At 54.5% G+C, this 16,285-nt stretch overlaps 1 protein-coding gene across 1 annotated transcript in view; it reads left to right on the top strand.

Moving 5' to 3' along the window:
- Positions 1 to 437: 437 nt before the first annotated feature.
- The window catches only part of CLASP1 (cytoplasmic linker associated protein 1), a 251,238-nt gene continuing 235,390 nt past the window's right edge, over positions 438 to 16,285 (top strand). The window contains exons 1-2 of the mRNA XM_073647506.1: positions 438 to 597; positions 7,743 to 8,214. Of these exons, the coding sequence (XP_073503607.1) occupies positions 8,020 to 8,214 (195 nt within the window). The 5' untranslated portion in view covers positions 438 to 597; positions 7,743 to 8,019. The remainder of the gene's footprint in view (positions 598 to 7,742; positions 8,215 to 16,285) is intronic.

Here is a 16,285-nt window from a genome sequence, read left to right as displayed (position 1 = left end):
GAAGCCGAAAAAATATGCAGCATTTCTGCATCGTGGGCACTTAGCCTAAGTTGAACTTGGAACGCTGCCGTCTGATTGGCCGCTTGCATTTCCATGCGTTTTTTCCCATTTTGGCCTCTGGACAGTGATTATTCCTTGTTGCTGCACTCACATCACCTCATGTGGGGAAACACTGTGTCCCCATGATGGTTCCCAGCACACAGGTCCAGTGATTGTCAGCTCTGAGGGTGCAGACTACACACAGGGGAGATAAGCTGAGGCCACGGCTGCTCTCACCACTGACCACTGCCTGCTGCGCCTCACTTCACGTTGTCAGCGCTGACAATGCAACAACTACCCACAGTAAAGATGGCGGCCGTCGCTTCCAGTGACCAGCACAAGATGGCGCTGGTTGTCCCGGTAATGGCCGCTCTTGCGCCTCTCTTCTCTATGGTGTGGGAGGCTGCGCTTGCGCAGTGATTGTTCCTTTCAGCAGCCGGGGCGGGGAGACGGACGCAGACGAGCGGGGAGAGTGGGGCGATGCGGCGGCGGGGCCAGGAGCGGCGGGACGTGCGGCTGCTGTAGTGAGCGAGCGGCCTCCCCGGCACCTGCTGTCAGGTAAAGTGAGGCGGGAGCGGGCGGCTGGGCCTGCGACAGCCGGAGCGGCAGTGACAGCGGCGCCCGGGCCTGGAGCAGGGGGCAGGGAGGACCCCTATATAGATATATATATATATATATATATATATATATATATATATATCAGACCTGGGGCAGGGAGGACCCCTATATAGATAGATATAGAGATATCAGGCCGGGGCAGGGAGGACCCCTATATAGATAGATATAGAGAGAGTTATATCAGGCCGGGGCAGGGAGGACCCCTATATAGATATATATAGAGATATCAGACCGGGGCAGGGAGGACCCCTATATAGATATATATAGAGATACCAGGCCGGGGCAGGGAGGACCCCTATATAGATAGATATAGAGATATCAGACCTGGGGCAGGGAGGACCCCTATATAGATAGATATAGAGATATCAGACCTGGGGCAGGGAGGACCCCTATATAGATAGATATAGAGATATCAGACCTGGGGCAGGGAGGACCCCTATATAGATAGATATAGATATCAGACCTGGGGCAGGGAGGACCCCTATATAGATATATATAGAGATATCAGGCCGGGGCAGGGAGGACCCCTATATAGATATATATAGAGATATCAGACCTGGGGCAGGGAGGACCCCTATATAGATAGATATAGATATCAGACCTGGGGCAGGGAGGACCCCTATATAGATATATATAGAGATATCAGACCTGGGGCAGGGAGGACCCCTATATAGATAGATATAGAGATATCAGACCTGGGGCAGGGAGGACCCCTATATAGATATATATATAGATATCAGGCCGGGGCAGGGAGGACCCCTATATAGATATATATAGAGATACCAGGCCGGGGCAGGGAGGACCCCTATATAGATATATATAGAGATACCAGGCCGGGGCAGGGAGGACCCCTATATAGATAGATATATATATATAGATATCAGACCGGGGCAGGGAGGACCCCTATATAGATAGATATAGAGATATCAGGCCGGGGCAGGGAGGACCCCTATATAGATAGATATAGAGATATCAGGCCGGGGCAGGGAGGACCCCTATATAGATATATATAGAGATACCAGGCCGGGGCAGGGAGGACCCCTATATAGATATATATAGAGATACCAGGCCGGGGCAGGGAGGACCCCTATATAGATAGATATATATATATATATAGATATCAGACCGGGGCAGGGAGGACCCCTATATAGATAGATATAGAGATATCAGGCCGGGGCAGGGAGGACCCCTATATAGATAGATATAGAGATATCAGGCCGGGGCAGGGAGGACCCCTATATAGATATATATAGAGATACCAGGCCGGGGCAGGGAGGACCCCTATATAGATATATATATATATATATAGATATCAGACCGGGGCAGGGAGGACCCCTATATAGATAGATATAGAGATATCAGGCCGGGGCAGGGAGGACCCCTATATAGATAGATATAGAGATATCAGGCCGGGGCAGGGAGGACCCCTATATAGATAGATATAGAGATACCAGGCCGGGGCAGGGAGGACCCCTATATAGATATATATAGAGATATCAGACCGGGGGCAGAGAGGACCCCTATATAGATATATATAGAGATACCAGGCCGGGGCAGGGAGGACCCCTATATAGATATATATAGAGAGAGTTATATCAGGCCGGGGCAGGGAGGACCCCTATATAGATATATATAGAGAGAGTTATATCAGGCCGGGGCAGGGAGGACCCCTATATAGATATATATAGAGATATCAGACCGGGGCAGGGAGGACCCCTATATAGATATATATATATAGAGATATCAGACCGGGGGCAGGGAGGACCCCTATATAGATATATATAGAGATATCAGACCGGGGACAGGGAGGACCCCTATATAGATATATATAGAGAGAGTTATATCAGGCCGGGGCAGGGAGGACCCCTATATAGATATATATATAGAGATATCAGGCCTGGGCAGGGAGGACCCCTTGTTATATACATAATCACGAGGGCCATATATATATTATATATACATACATACATACACACACACACACACGGACCCCCAGATTTATATATATGTTGTCAGGTCAGGGGCAGGATCCCCAGATATAAGAGCACACTACTGCGCCCCATACATGTATATACAGGTCAGGAATATATATATATATATATATATATATATATATATATATATATTCCCTAATATGCTGTAATCTCCGGTGCTATATATCACACTGATATCCGACTATAGAGGGGTATTATAATTAATTTCCGGTGCTGTATATTACACTGACTATAGAGGGGGATTATCATTAATTTCTGGTGCTGTATATTACACTGACTATAGAGGGGGATTATCATTAATTTCCGGTGCTGTATATTACAATGACTATAGAGGGGGATTATCATTAATTTCCGGTGCTGTATATTACACTGACTATAGAGGGGGATTATAATTAATTTCCGGTGCTGTATATTACACTGACTATAGAGGGGGATTATAATCTCCGGTGCTGTATATTACACTGACTATAGAGGGGGATTATAATTAATTTCCGGTGCTGTATATTACACTGACTATAGAGGGGGATTCTAATCTCCGGTGCTGTATATTACACTGACTATAGAGGGGGATTATAATCTCCGGTGCTGTATATTACACTGACTATAGAGGGGGATTCTAATCTGCTTTGTGGTCTTGTCGTGGGCACTTTCCTCGGTGCGTCCCATGGCTGTGGCAGGTGTTTCCCGGGGACGGCGGGCGTAGGTGGGCGCTCCTGTAATAAGGCGTCACTCCTGTGATGTCTCCTGTGATGCCGCATTACAGATGACAGAGCTCCCATCATGGGGGATTAGCGCAGCGTTCACGCTCGGGTTTGGCCGCTGTAGGTGAGATTACTGGGGATGTCGCCTTTGTGCCGCACGTGTGGTGTATGGTCAGGGCTTACGCTGAGTTTTGGGCAGGACGCGGCTCGGCCCGGGATTAGGCCTCAGCATGATGAAGGGAAATCGCTGCTGGTTTTGCAGCAGGAGCCTTGAAGGTTCATCCTTTATAAAGTGCAGGCGAATCTGCTGCCAGGAGTCCTATTGATTATCCGGGATGATGTCATTCAATGCTGCAATCTCCTGAAGTCTAAACACGGGACCTCATCCCCGGCCACTGCACCCTCCACCACAGGTTACCCCAGTCCTGGCCTGATGGGGAAGGTGAAGCCTCCAGAATGACTCCCATCTCTGGAATTTAATGGACCTTCCATCCTCAAATTAAATTAGTAAATTAACCCTCAAGGTTTCTTTTGGAAGTTGACAATTCAGTTCTTAGTTTTTCCTCTTCCTTCTGTTTTCTCAGTAACAGCCGGATGTGGCAGCCATTGTAGCTCCTTCCGGTGCTGTCACCAGACGTCTGCGTTCACACCTGTGTTTGACTTTGTCAATCATAGGAGCAGATAAATTCGAGCTGGGACAGATGTCACACAACTGACGCCATTGGCGAAATACGGGTCTGACAGCTTCTGCCCCTTCACCGGAGAAGGTAGCACTCAGCGCAGATTTTACGGTCGGGACTTGTTATCTTGGCCTTATTCCTGCCTGAATGTCAGATCTCCATCATGACCGTGGCGGTGGGATGCTTCTGGGGGCGCTGTGTGCAGTCCTGTGCGCTGTATCCTCCGGCGGCGGTGGCACGAGTCCAGTGCGCTGGATTCCTCCGGCAGCGGTGCAATGAATCCGGTGGCTCTATGCGCTGGATCCCCCGGCGGCGGTGGCACGAGTCCTGTGCTCTGGATCCCCCGGCGGCGGTGGCACGAGTCCTGTGCTCTGGATCCCCCGGCGGCGGTGGCACGAGTCCTGTGCTCTGGATCCCCCGGCGGCGGTGGCACGAGTCCTGTGCTCTGGATCCCCCGGCGGCGGTGGCACGAGTCCTGTGCTCTGGATCCCCCGGCGGCGGTGGCACGAGTCCTGTGCTCTGGATCCCCCGGCGGCGGTGGCACGAGTCCTGTGCTCTGGATCCCCCGGCGGCGGTGGCACGAGTCCTGTGCGCTGGATCCCCCGGCGGCGGTGGCACGAGTCCTGTGCTCTGGATCCCCCGGCGGCGGTGGCACGAGTCCTGTGCGCTGGATCCCCCGGCGGCGGTGGCACGAGTCCTGTGCGCTGGATCCCCCGGCGGCGGTGGCACGAGTCCTGTGCGCTGGATCCCCCGGCGGCGGTGGCACGAGTCCTGTGCGCTGGATCCCCCGGCGGCGGTGGCACGAGTCCTGTGCGCTGGATTCCCCGGCGGCGGTGGCACGAGTCCTGTGCGCTGGATCCCCCGGCGGCGGTGGCACGAGTCCTGTGCGCTGGATCCCCCGGCGGCGGTGGCACGAGTCCTGTGCGCTGGATCCCCCGGCGGCGGTGGCACGAGTCCTGTGCGCTGGATCCCCCGGCGGCGGTGGCACGAGTCCTGTGCGCTGGATCCCCCGGCGGCGGTGGCACGAGTCCTGTGCGCTGGATCCCCCGGCGGCGGTGCAATGAATCCTGTGGCTCTGTGCGCTGGATCCCCCGGCGGCGGTGCAATGAATCCTGTGGCTCTGTGCGCTGGATCCTCCGCCTGTTTTCAGGGCGACTTTGAACCTTTAGTGACACAGAGGTCCTTTACTTGGAGATATATTTACACAGGGTGAAGAGGAGACTATATTTATCTGTCCTCCCTCCACTCTGCCAGAAGCTGGGGATTATATCGCATTTATCTCCACTTCTTAAATAGCGCCGACATATTCCACAGCGCTGTACTGAGACCGGAAGAAGCATAAAGTTAATGGAAATAATCCCATGCCTCATCTTTTCTTCATTTTCCCTCTTGCCCTTGGTACCTGCCGCAGCCACTGCCCTGTATGGACAAGGCCCAACAATCCTGCTGCCAAGAGGAGTTACTGAGGGCAGCCGCCTGTGATGATTAACCTTTTTCCATCTACACACTGTAGTTTCTCTAGTGATCATGTAGTGACTGATGGAGACGAGTTCTTCATTTTTGCGTTGTGCCCATCCCTCGTGGCTTTGTGCCAGTTCTCTGGCAGGTGGGTTCATGGTTTTGGTTGATTCGTCAGATGTTTTCGTTTTTATCTTGGGTGTTTGGGGATGATTTGGGAACTCCCTGGATGTTGTGGCTAGGGGTAGTAGTAGTTGGGCGGCTCGTGCTGGTCACATTGCAGGTGCTTCTTGTGGCTTTGGACTGGTCGGATCTTGTGTGCTGCAGATTATTGCTCTTTCTCACCCTCACCTTGGGGTGTGCGGCTGTTGCTGGGGTGTTGGGTGTCTCTGTGCTGCTCTCCATCTCTGTTCATTCAGTGCGATTTTCAGCGTCTTTGTTCTTTATAACTAAATTCAGTAGTTGGGATCCTCCCATGTGAGCGGAGATGACTTCAGTCTTGCACTGATTTGCCTCGGGGGCTGAGTCTGCAGATCTCGGGTGGGCTTCTCCGATCTGTATTAGCATCGTCCCCGCTGGCTGCTGCGTGGTAGCGGCACAGACGGCGGCTCCATCGCTGCCTGTTTTGCAATCTCATGCTCTGTGACATGTTGCACCGAGCTCTGCTCGCCTGCCTCTCAGGATACTGTGCATTGTTCCAGGCTTTTGTGGCGGCGGCAGGAGACTCATTTCAGTGATAATCTCTCATTAGACAAGTATGGCAGCTTTCTGTATGTGGCACAGGTAATAAAAGGCAGGAATGCTGTCATCCTCCAGCTCGCTGCAGGGCGGTCACACGCTGCTCTTTCTACAATGCAAGTTCCTGTTTGTCGCTTTGTTTTCTATAACAGATGTGTGTGTGGAGCATGCGGCCGAACAGTGATGTGGTGGTACTGTACACGAGGGATGCTGGAGGGGGGTGCTGTATATGGGGTGGGTGGTGCTGTACACGAGGGATGCTGGAGGGAGGGTGCTGTGTACGGGGTGGGTGGTGCTGTACATGAGGGGTGCTGTATACGGGGTGGGTGGTGCTGTATATGGGGTGGGTGGTGCTCTACACGAGGGATGCTGGAGGGGGGGTGCTGTGTACGGGGTGGGTGGTGCTGTACACGAGGGGTGCTGTATACGGGGTGGGTGGTGCTGTACACAAGGGGTGCTGTATACGGGGTGGGTGGTGCTGTATGCTGGGGAGGTTGTTGTACATGAGGGGTGCTGTAAGCGGTGGGTGGGGGTGTTGTGTGGTGGTGGTGCTGTATACTGGGGGGCTAGGGGTGGATGATGCTGCTGTGTGCCGGGGCGGCGGCGCTGCTGCTGCTGCTGTGTGCCGGGGCGGCGGCGCTGCTGCTGCTGCTGTGTGCCGGGGCGGCGGCGCTGCTGCTGTGTGCTGGGGCGGCGGCGCTGCTGCTGCTGCTGTGTGCCGGGGCGGCGGCGCTGGTAGTGCTGTACGGTGTCTGTCTGTAGCAGAGTTGGTATTGCGCTCATTGCCACCGCGGTGCGTTGGTCGCTTTCTTCACTAATAATTTGGCGCACAGTTGATCAGTCATGGACACGGGACGGCTGCAGAGCTGTACTCGTTGCTGGTATCCTGGCTTTTTTGTTGCACCGTCAGTAGAGGTGACGTGTCCCTGGTCAGTGAGCGGACAGCTGGGCCGTACACGGTGTCTTACCTAGACCTGTGCAGTCACTGTGCAGGAATTCAGGTGCCTGCGTAGACCGCGTCTGCGTTATGTAATGTGTAATTATACCCTAAAAAATGTTCTGTCACGTGTTAATTAAACCAGAAAGATTTCACGTTTCACTTTTAATCTGGATTTTCTCGGCCCCCGGTGTTGGTGGTGACGCACGATCAGGCAGGTACTGACAGCCGGCGCCGTGTCTTGTGATGATGCCAGTGATAACAATGGAAATGCAGGTTATATCCAGGACATCTCGCCCTCCACTCTGCATGGGCGAGAAAGGCCGGGCCCGATGGCGGTGCTGAGCCTCCAGTAGACTGATTAGTGGGGGGAGGGGCGAGCAATTCTGTGAATTATTGGGGGGATTGCGGACCTCCACATCTAATGACTAGGTCAGGATTTCACTCTGCCGCGTGTCAGGGACTCGCGGGTGTATACAGTATATATAGAGCAGTGACCATATTAAGCTCAGTTATTAATAACACAAAGAAAACAAAGTGAAGTTTCTATTTTTGACTGTGACTTTCTCTCTCGCAGGATTTGGCAGAACTATGTACCTCTGGACCAGTGGCTTCACGTCTCGGTGTCTCTCCCTTGGTTGCTGCATATTTAAATTAGACTTTTAATATCCCGGCAGCTGCTCGCCGGACATATGGTGAATTGCTGTCATTCCCAGGATTGCATCTTTGACGGCCAAGCCCTCTCCAGCGTTTCTCCCAGAAGAGACGACCCCGAGGATCTAATCCCTGCCGGATCTGTGACTCGCTGCCTCTAGTCTGCCTCATCCCCAGCTGTGCTCCAGCGCCCCCTAGCCATGGAGCAAGGAATGGATTACTGGGTGGCCCAGATACAACAGAAGGATGTCAATAAAAGGCTCCAAGTGGGACCAGACATGATAGATTATTTTTCAGATAGGCAGAAATCTGTGGACCTGGAGCAGGACCAGACTCTGCTAGATAGGATGGTTGATGGACTCGCCACGTCCTGGGTGAACTCCAGCAATTATAAGGTATGAATGAATGTCGCCCTCTCTGTGCCCAAGATTCATGAAGGCTTGTCCTGAGAGTGGCATGCACCCGACATGTATAGGAACATGGGTTATTGTAGCGTCCCGAGGTGCTGCAGGGTGCAAGGTGTCAAGACGTAAGGCGATAAAGTGAGGCCACGCCAATAGTTTCTGAGCAGTAAAGGTCCAAACTCTGGAAAAGTCTCGGGGGTAAATACATATGTGGATTTGGTGTCAGTGGTGGAGTCAACTCGCAGCCATTAGATAGAGCACATTGATTTTATCATTTATAAGTGCAATGTGAGCGGTGATCGGATCTCTGCTGATATCGGGGTGTGACCTCCAAGTGCCGCTGTAGACGGACAGATCTGACCTGAGACCCCCGGGTGCAACAATTGTTCTCATAGACCTGCCAAGGAGGTTGTATACTGAGGTGTGGAGCTGTATACGGGGAGTGCGCACAGCTGGACACACATTGACATTTAACACTTATTGGCTGTGTGTTGCTGCAGATTTCACCCTTACTAATGAATGGGAAAAATCTGCAATAATATCGCATGTAGCAAAGATGCGTCCATTCTATGCTACGTTTTTCCTGCCAAGAGATGCAGAATTGGTGCAAAGATTTCTTCTGCAAATACTTAAAGGGATTTTCCCACAAAAAAAAGTACATTTTAATTAGATCTTTGAAGAATAATAATTTCCACAATTGGATGTTTTATAAAAAAAAAAAAAAAAAGTTCCTGTGCTGAGATAATGGCCGTGTCTGACCGTACAGGTGCATGGTCTGATCATACCACAGCTCCTGGGCAGGGGAGGACGCAGGAGAGTCTACAGACAGGACGGCCGGGGGACGACGACGCAGGAGAGTCTACAGACGGGACGGCCGGGAGGGGGGACGCAGGAGAGTCTACAGACAGGACGGCCGGGGGGGACGACGCAGGAGAGTCTACGGACAGGACGGCCGGGGGGGACGACGCAGGAGAGTCTACGGACAGGACGGCCGGGGGGGACGACGCAGGAGAGTCTACGGACAGGACGGCCGGGGGGGACAACGCAGGAGAGTCTACGGACAGGACGGCCGGGGGGGACGACGCAGGAGAGTCTACGGACAGGACGGCCGGGTGGGACGACGCAGGAGAGTCTACGGACAGGACGGCCGGGGGGGACGACGCAGGAGAGTCTACGGACAGGACGGCCGGGGGGGACGACGCAGGAGAGTCTACGGACAGGACGGCCGGGGGGGACGACGCAGGAGAGTCTACGGACAGGACGGCCGGGGGGGACGGGGACGCAGGAGAGTCTACGGACAGAACGGCCCGGGGGGGGGGGTGGACGCAGGAGAGTCTACGGACAGGACGGCCGGGGGGGACGGGGACGCAGGAGAGTCTACGGACAGAACGGCCCGGGGGGGACGGACACAGGAGAGTCTACAGACAGGACGGCCGGGGAGTGCAGAGGAGGTAAAGCATTTCGTGCCTGTTTTTAAGCAGTGTTGTATATTGGGCAGATGTAGTCAGACACGGCCATTACACAGGACACAGCAGGGGCACCTGTATAAGATTATTTCAGCACAGGGACATTTTATTTATACATTCAGTTTTGGAAATTATTATAATTCAAAGATCTATTGATTAAAATGAACTTTTGATTGTGGGGAAAACCCCTGTAATGTGTGCTCCGAGCCTTGGTCGCCCCCCATAGTTTGGTGGTTGTTGTGCCCCCGCTCGTCCCTGCTCTCCTGTTCCTTGTACGTGGATTGTGCTGCTTGTGTTACTTGCGGACGGCTGGTAATTATAACGTGTGATCTACTCCTTGGTGTGACGGGTGCAGTGACCAGTGACACGGAGGGATGGCCGGATGTCGCCTGTCGGTGGCGCCTGTCGCTGCCGTCCCTTGGCTGATAGCTGTGGCTCCTCTCCTAGTTTTACCATTTCCTGCGCTGGTGACTGGGCCTTGTGCACACATTGCTTGTCACAGCCGCTGATGAGGAGGGTTGGGGGCAATGCTGGCATATTGCACTGTCCTGTTAGATGGGAGTGAAGTGTGAAATGTGCGAGGAGCTGAGTCAGGAGGAAAGCGACTGTAGACCGGCCTGCAGGATCTGCCAGTGATGTAACACGGCTGCAGCCCAGGCCGGAGGTGCGGGGACCTGCCGGAATATTCAGTGAAATATTTCGCCTGTCTTCTTCCATCCGTCTTCCTTTTCAATTGCAGTAAAATATTTTCCTGTAGTTTGAGGGGTTGTTCATGTCTGGAAGACCTCTGCTTAATCACTCAAGGGCTTTATAGAAAATAAACGTGACCCGTGCCGGCCTCCTGCAGCGGGGCTGTGAGTGATGCTGTTCCTGACGGATCTGATGACATTGGCTGCTGCAGTCACGAGACATGATCATCTCCTGTTGATGGGCTGCAGCCTTTATTATTTTGTCAGAGAGACTGCTGATTGGCTGCAGCGGTTATATGACACCAGTAGAGGTCAGCTCCTTAAGCAAGAATTGCAGCAAAACCACAATAAAGCTATGACAAAAATGCTTGTGTGAATACAGCCAGACAATGTTTCCACTGCACGTTTCACCCTTTGGATCGCAATATAGGCCGTGTTCACACGTTGCTTATTTGCTGCAGATTCTGTAGTGGAACGTGTTGCCGCTGTTCCAGTTCATCCAAAGAAATCCCATTCTGATGGATTAAGTAGATTTTCAGCCGCAGAAATGCTTGCAATCAATTTCTGCAATGTGTGAATTCAGTTGTAGCGAATGGAGTATTGACGGATCTGATGTGGGATCTTGGCATGATGTAACATGGGCCGAACCGCCAGTTTAATGCTAAAATCCAAGGTCAAATCCACTGCACACAAATATGGAAAAGATGACCTGACAAACCCAACGCGGCACGTCACCAAGCTGAGCCGGCTGTGCTGATGGGGGCGCCGCGCTGTCGGGTCGCATTGTGGCGCTGCCTCCCTCCCCACTGTAGGCAGCGGCGCCGTGCACTGCAGTAAATGGCACGATGTGCGAGCGGAGCCTAAGGCCGTGTTCAGACAGAGGTTGTTTAGAGGTTCAAAAACAAGTTTTGCCAACTGAAACTCCTCAGGAAACATAAGTTTTAAGAGTATTTTTATTTTTCCTTAAGGATTTTGCAGCCTTTTCAGTTGGCACTGCCCGCTGTCTTACAGTTCTGGGATCCGTTCATGTTCCTACCAGGCTGGATCAGTGAGAATGTGACGAGGATTTGTAGCTTCATGGTGTGATTATGGGATTGCAGCTTCGGCTGGGCCCGGTACCATCCACTGTGCTGACGGCAGAACCCCGACCTCCTATATGGACGGCACCGGTTTCCTGCCGCAGAGCAGCGGGCGCCTCTGATGAATGCACTTTGTGTGTTTTGCTGCTGTTGACTCTTCTGCGGCCGTGTAACTCTTTCATTACAGGCCTCGTCCTGTACAGGGTTGCTGCACTTGCATACCTGAAGCCCCCCCGAGTATACACTATAGTGGGCCCTTGTTCTTCACCGGGCCTCATGGTTTGCATTCTTAGGGGTCATGTCATGAACGCGCCACTTGTGTTCTCAGCTCAGGGACCCCTGTGATGGGCACAATATCTGTCTACAGCATTGATGGTCGAGCTATATCCAGCTGATATGTTGTGTGGACTGCAAAAACGTTCCTAGACGTCAGTACACGGCAGCACAAAATGTGCATCACCGGACTCCTAGGATGGCGCCATGCCCGCGCCACCTGGAAAACATTTGTGCCACTCGGAAGTGTAAAATTGCAGCTAAATTGAAGACTTGTCGCTGTTGAATGCAACTGAAAGTCTATGGGGACCGGAGACTAAAAATGCAACAGATCTGGATTTAATTTTTGCAGTGGTCCAATCGCAGGTCACCGTGTGATCCTCGGCCCTCGCCTCGCTGCTCATCTGCATAACATTGAGAACAGACATTTTATAATTCCCATCCGTTCAATACAGTGACCAGAACGCGTTAATCTGATGTGTAATCCATTTCCGCCATCATCTGTTCAGCTAACATAAGGTATACGGTGTATCTCGCTGTCCTCTTACTGCTCCTGGTATGCCAATACGGACTATGGGGGACCCCTCCACCTGCCTTCTCCACCTTAGATGCTTCATATCGTGCCCCTCAACTCCCTCCATTTATGTGCTCAGATCTGTAGACTTGCCTCTCTCCGCGCCTTTCCCCATAGGATCGCCTCCCATCCTCCCTGCGCCTTTCCCCCCTAGGATCGCCTCCCATCCTCCCTGCGCCTTTCCCCCCTAGGATCGCCTCCCATCCTCCCTGCGCCTTTCCCCCCTAGGATCGCCTCCCATCCTCCCTGCGCCTTTCCCCCTAGGATCGCCTCCCATCCTCCCTGCGCCTTTCCCCCTAGGATCGCCTCCCATCCTCCCTGCGCCTTTCCCCCTAGGATCGCCTCCCATCCTCCCTGCGCCTTTTCCCCCTAGGATCGCCTCCCATCATCCCTGCGCCTTTTCCCCTAGGATCGCCTCCCATCCCTGCGCCTTTTCCCCCTAGGATCGCCTCCCATCCTCCCTGCGCCTTTTCCCCCTAGGATCGCCTCCCATCCTCCCTGCGCCTTTCCCCCCTAGGATCGCCTCCCATCCTCCCTGCGCCTTTCCCCCCTAGGATCGCCTCCCATCCTCCCTGTGCCTTTTCCCCCTAGGATCGCCTCCCATCCTCCCTGCGCCTTTTCCCCCTAGGATCGCCTCCCATCCTCCCTGCGCCTTTTCCCCCTAGGATCGCCTCCCATCCTCCCTGCGCCTTTTCCCCCTAGGATCGCCTCCCATCCTCCCTGCGCCTTTTCCCCCTAGGATCGCCTCCCATCCTCCCTGCGCCTTTTCCCCCTAGGATCGCCTCCCATCCTCCCTGCGCCTTTTCCCCCTAGGATCGCCTCCCATCCTCCCTGCGCCTTTTCCCCCTAGGATCGCCTCCCATCCTCCCTGCGCCTTTTCCCCCTAGGATCGCCTCCCATCCTCCCTGCGCCTTTTCCCCCTAGGATCGCCTCCCATCCTCCCTGCGCCTTTTCCCCCTAGGATCGCCTCCCATCCTCCCTGCGCCTTTTCCCCCTAGGATCGCCTCCCATCCTCCCTGCGCCTTTTCCCCCTAGGATCGCCTCCCATCCTCCCTGCGCCTTTTCCCCCTAGGATCGCCTCCCATCCTCCCTGTGCCTTTTCCCCCTAGGATCGCCTCCCATCCTCCCTGCGCCTTTTCCCCCTAGGATCGCCTCCCATCCTCCCTGCGCCTTTTCCCCCTAGGATCGCCTCCCATCCTCCCTGCGCCTTTTCCCCCTAGGATCGCCTCCCATCCTCCCTGCGCCTTTTCCCCCTAGGATCGCCTCCCATCCTCCCTGCGCCTTTTCCCCCTAGGATCGACTCCCATCCTCCCTGCGCCTTTTCCCCCTAGGATCGACTCCCATCCTCCCTGCGCCTTTTCCCCCTAGGATCGACTCCCATCCTCCCTGCGCCTTTTCCCCCTAGGATCGACTCCCATCCTCCCTGCGCCTTTTCCCCCTAGGATCGACTCCCATCCTCCCTGCGCCTTTTCCCCCTAGGATCGCCTCCCATCCTCCCTGCGCCTTTTCCCCCTAGGATCGCCTCCCATCCTCCCTGCGCCTTTTCCCCCTAGGATCGCCTCCCATCCTCCCTGCGCCTTTTCCCCCTAGGATCGCCTCCCATCCTCCCTGCGCCTTTTCCCCCTAGGATCGCCTCCCATCCTCCCTGCGCCTTTTCCCCCTAGGATCGCCTCCCATCCTCCCTTCCCCCTAGGATCGCCTCCCATCCTCCCTTCCCCCTAGGATCGCCTCCCATCCTCCCTTCCCCCTAGGATCGCCTCCCATCCTCCCTTCCCCCTAGGATCGCCTCCCATCCTCCCTTCCCCCTAGGATCGCCTCCCATCCTCCCTTCCCCCTAGGATCGCCTCCCATCCTCCCTTCCCCCTAGGATCGCCTCCCATCCTCCCTTCCCCCTAGGATCGCCTCCCATCCTCCCTTCCCCCTAGGATCGCCTCCCATCCTCCCTTCCCCCTAGGATCGCCTCCCATCCTCCCTTCCCCCTAGGATCGCCTCCCATCCTCCCTTCCCCCTAGGATCGCCTCCCATCCTCCCTTCCCCCTAGGATCGCCTCCCATCCTCCCTGCGCCTTTTCCCCCTAGGATCGCCTCCCATCCTCCCTGCGCCTTTTCCCCCTAGGATCGCCTCCCATCCTCCCTGCGCCTTTTCCCCCTAGGATCGCCTCCCATCCTCCCTGCGCCTTTTCCCCCTAGGATCGCCTCCCATCCTCCCTGCGCCTTTTCCCCCTAGGATCGCCTCCCATCCTCCCTGCGCCTTTTCCCCCTAGGATTGCCTCCCATCCTCCCTGCGCCTTTTCCCCCTAGGATTGCCTCCCATCCTCCCTGCGCCTTTTCCCCCTAGGATCGCCTCCCATCCTCCCTGCGCCTTTTCCCCCTAGGATCGCCTCCCATCCTCCCTGTGCCTTTTCCCCCTAGGATCGCCTCCCATCCTCCCTGCGCCTTTCCCCCTAGGATCGCCTCCCATCCTCCCTGCGCCTTTCCCCCTAGGATCGCCTCCCATCCTCCCTGCGCCTTTCCCCCTAGGATCGCCTCCCATCCTCCTTTCCCCCTAGGATCGCCTCCCATCCTCCCTTCCCCCTAGGATCGCCTCCCATCCTCCCTGCGCCTTTTCCCCCTAGGATCGCCTCCCATCCTCCCTGCGCCTTTTCCCCCTAGGATCGCCTCCCATCCTCCCTGCGCCTTTCCCCCTAGGATCGCCTCCCATCCTCCCTTCCCCCTAGGATCGCCTCCCATCCTCCCTGTGCCTTTCCCCCTAGGATCGCCTCCCATCCTCCCTGCGCCTTTCCCCCTAGGATCGCCTCCCATCCTCCCTTCCCCCTAGGATCGCCTCCCATCCTCCCTTCCCCCTAGGATTGCCTCCCATCCCTGCGCCTTAGGTCTGGAGACGATTTGATCCTTTTTTTGGCCGCACTTTTCTCTCTTTTTACCATTAGAATTGCCATTTTCTGCTTATTTTCTGCTTGTTTCAGGAAACATGAAAGATTCATTTGTGAATAAATATGTGGGATAAATGTGTGATGTGACTGTGGCGCTGGAGCCGCTGTGCGGTGAGGCCGCGCTGTGATCGGTGGCGTCATTGTGTGCGGTACAGTCACACACACAGGAAATGTGGCTTTTGCCTGAGGATTTGGGCCGTGTAACATACTGCGTGCCGCTCCATTTTCCATGCAGATTTCTGCAGCAGATTTTCTCTTCTCTTTTTTTCTTATTTCAGTGTGAAAATCCTTGCAGATCTGCAGTGAAATGTGCAGGTTCCACGTGCGGATTCAGCGTGGATTTTCTGCTGACTTTTCCCTGTGTGTGGACCTGGCCATTCTGATCTGTAGTCCTGTGTCTTAAGGTTCCTAATAGAACAGGGGTGCACAACTTTTGTCTGGTTCGAGGGCCGCATTGTTAGATCATACTGATCCCAATGGCCACACTAAAACTTAGAGGCCCAGAAAGGCTGCCAGAGCTGTCCGGGGGCTGCAGAGCGGATTCTGTGGGTTGTGCCCCCTTGCCACTCATGTATAATGACGTCTGCTCCTTTGCTTCTTTCTGACATCCACATTTCATGTTTGTCTATTTCCCGTATTCTGGGTGATTGTGGACGGGAGTGTTCCCGGTGTCACTGGTAATGTGGGATCCCTGTATGGACCTGGTGTAACTGGTTGGGAGCCTTTTGGGGTCGTTATAGGGCGCCTGCTGCTGCTTTAATTTTGTTTGAGGTCACGGAGAGGCTGTGGCTTCTTTTTGGGCACTGGCGGCTGTTTTGGTCGCCCTGCGGCGGTTCCTGTCGCTGCCTTTCTGTTTTCAGGTAGTATCTCCTGCCTCATAAAGGCCCGCGCCACAGCTTATTACAGGAGCGGCCGTCAGCTCATCCGGGAGGACAGCTGTTCGTGTAGTAATTGCAGGGTGGGGATCATTTCCACCCTTGGGCCTTGGTGTCCGCACCTCTTAGAAATGATCTCACCTGTTACGGCCCCTTCAGTCCATGACTATGTAA

The sequence above is a fragment of the Phyllobates terribilis genome, unplaced genomic scaffold (assembly GCF_046119375.1).
Source record: "Phyllobates terribilis strain yellow unplaced genomic scaffold, ASM4611937v1 Scaffold_9__5_contigs__length_417890890, whole genome shotgun sequence".
Classification (NCBI taxonomy): domain Eukaryota; kingdom Metazoa; phylum Chordata; class Amphibia; order Anura; family Dendrobatidae; genus Phyllobates; species Phyllobates terribilis.
The sequence above is the reverse complement of the archived record's forward strand: the minus strand, read 5'-3'. Positions and strand labels throughout refer to the sequence as shown.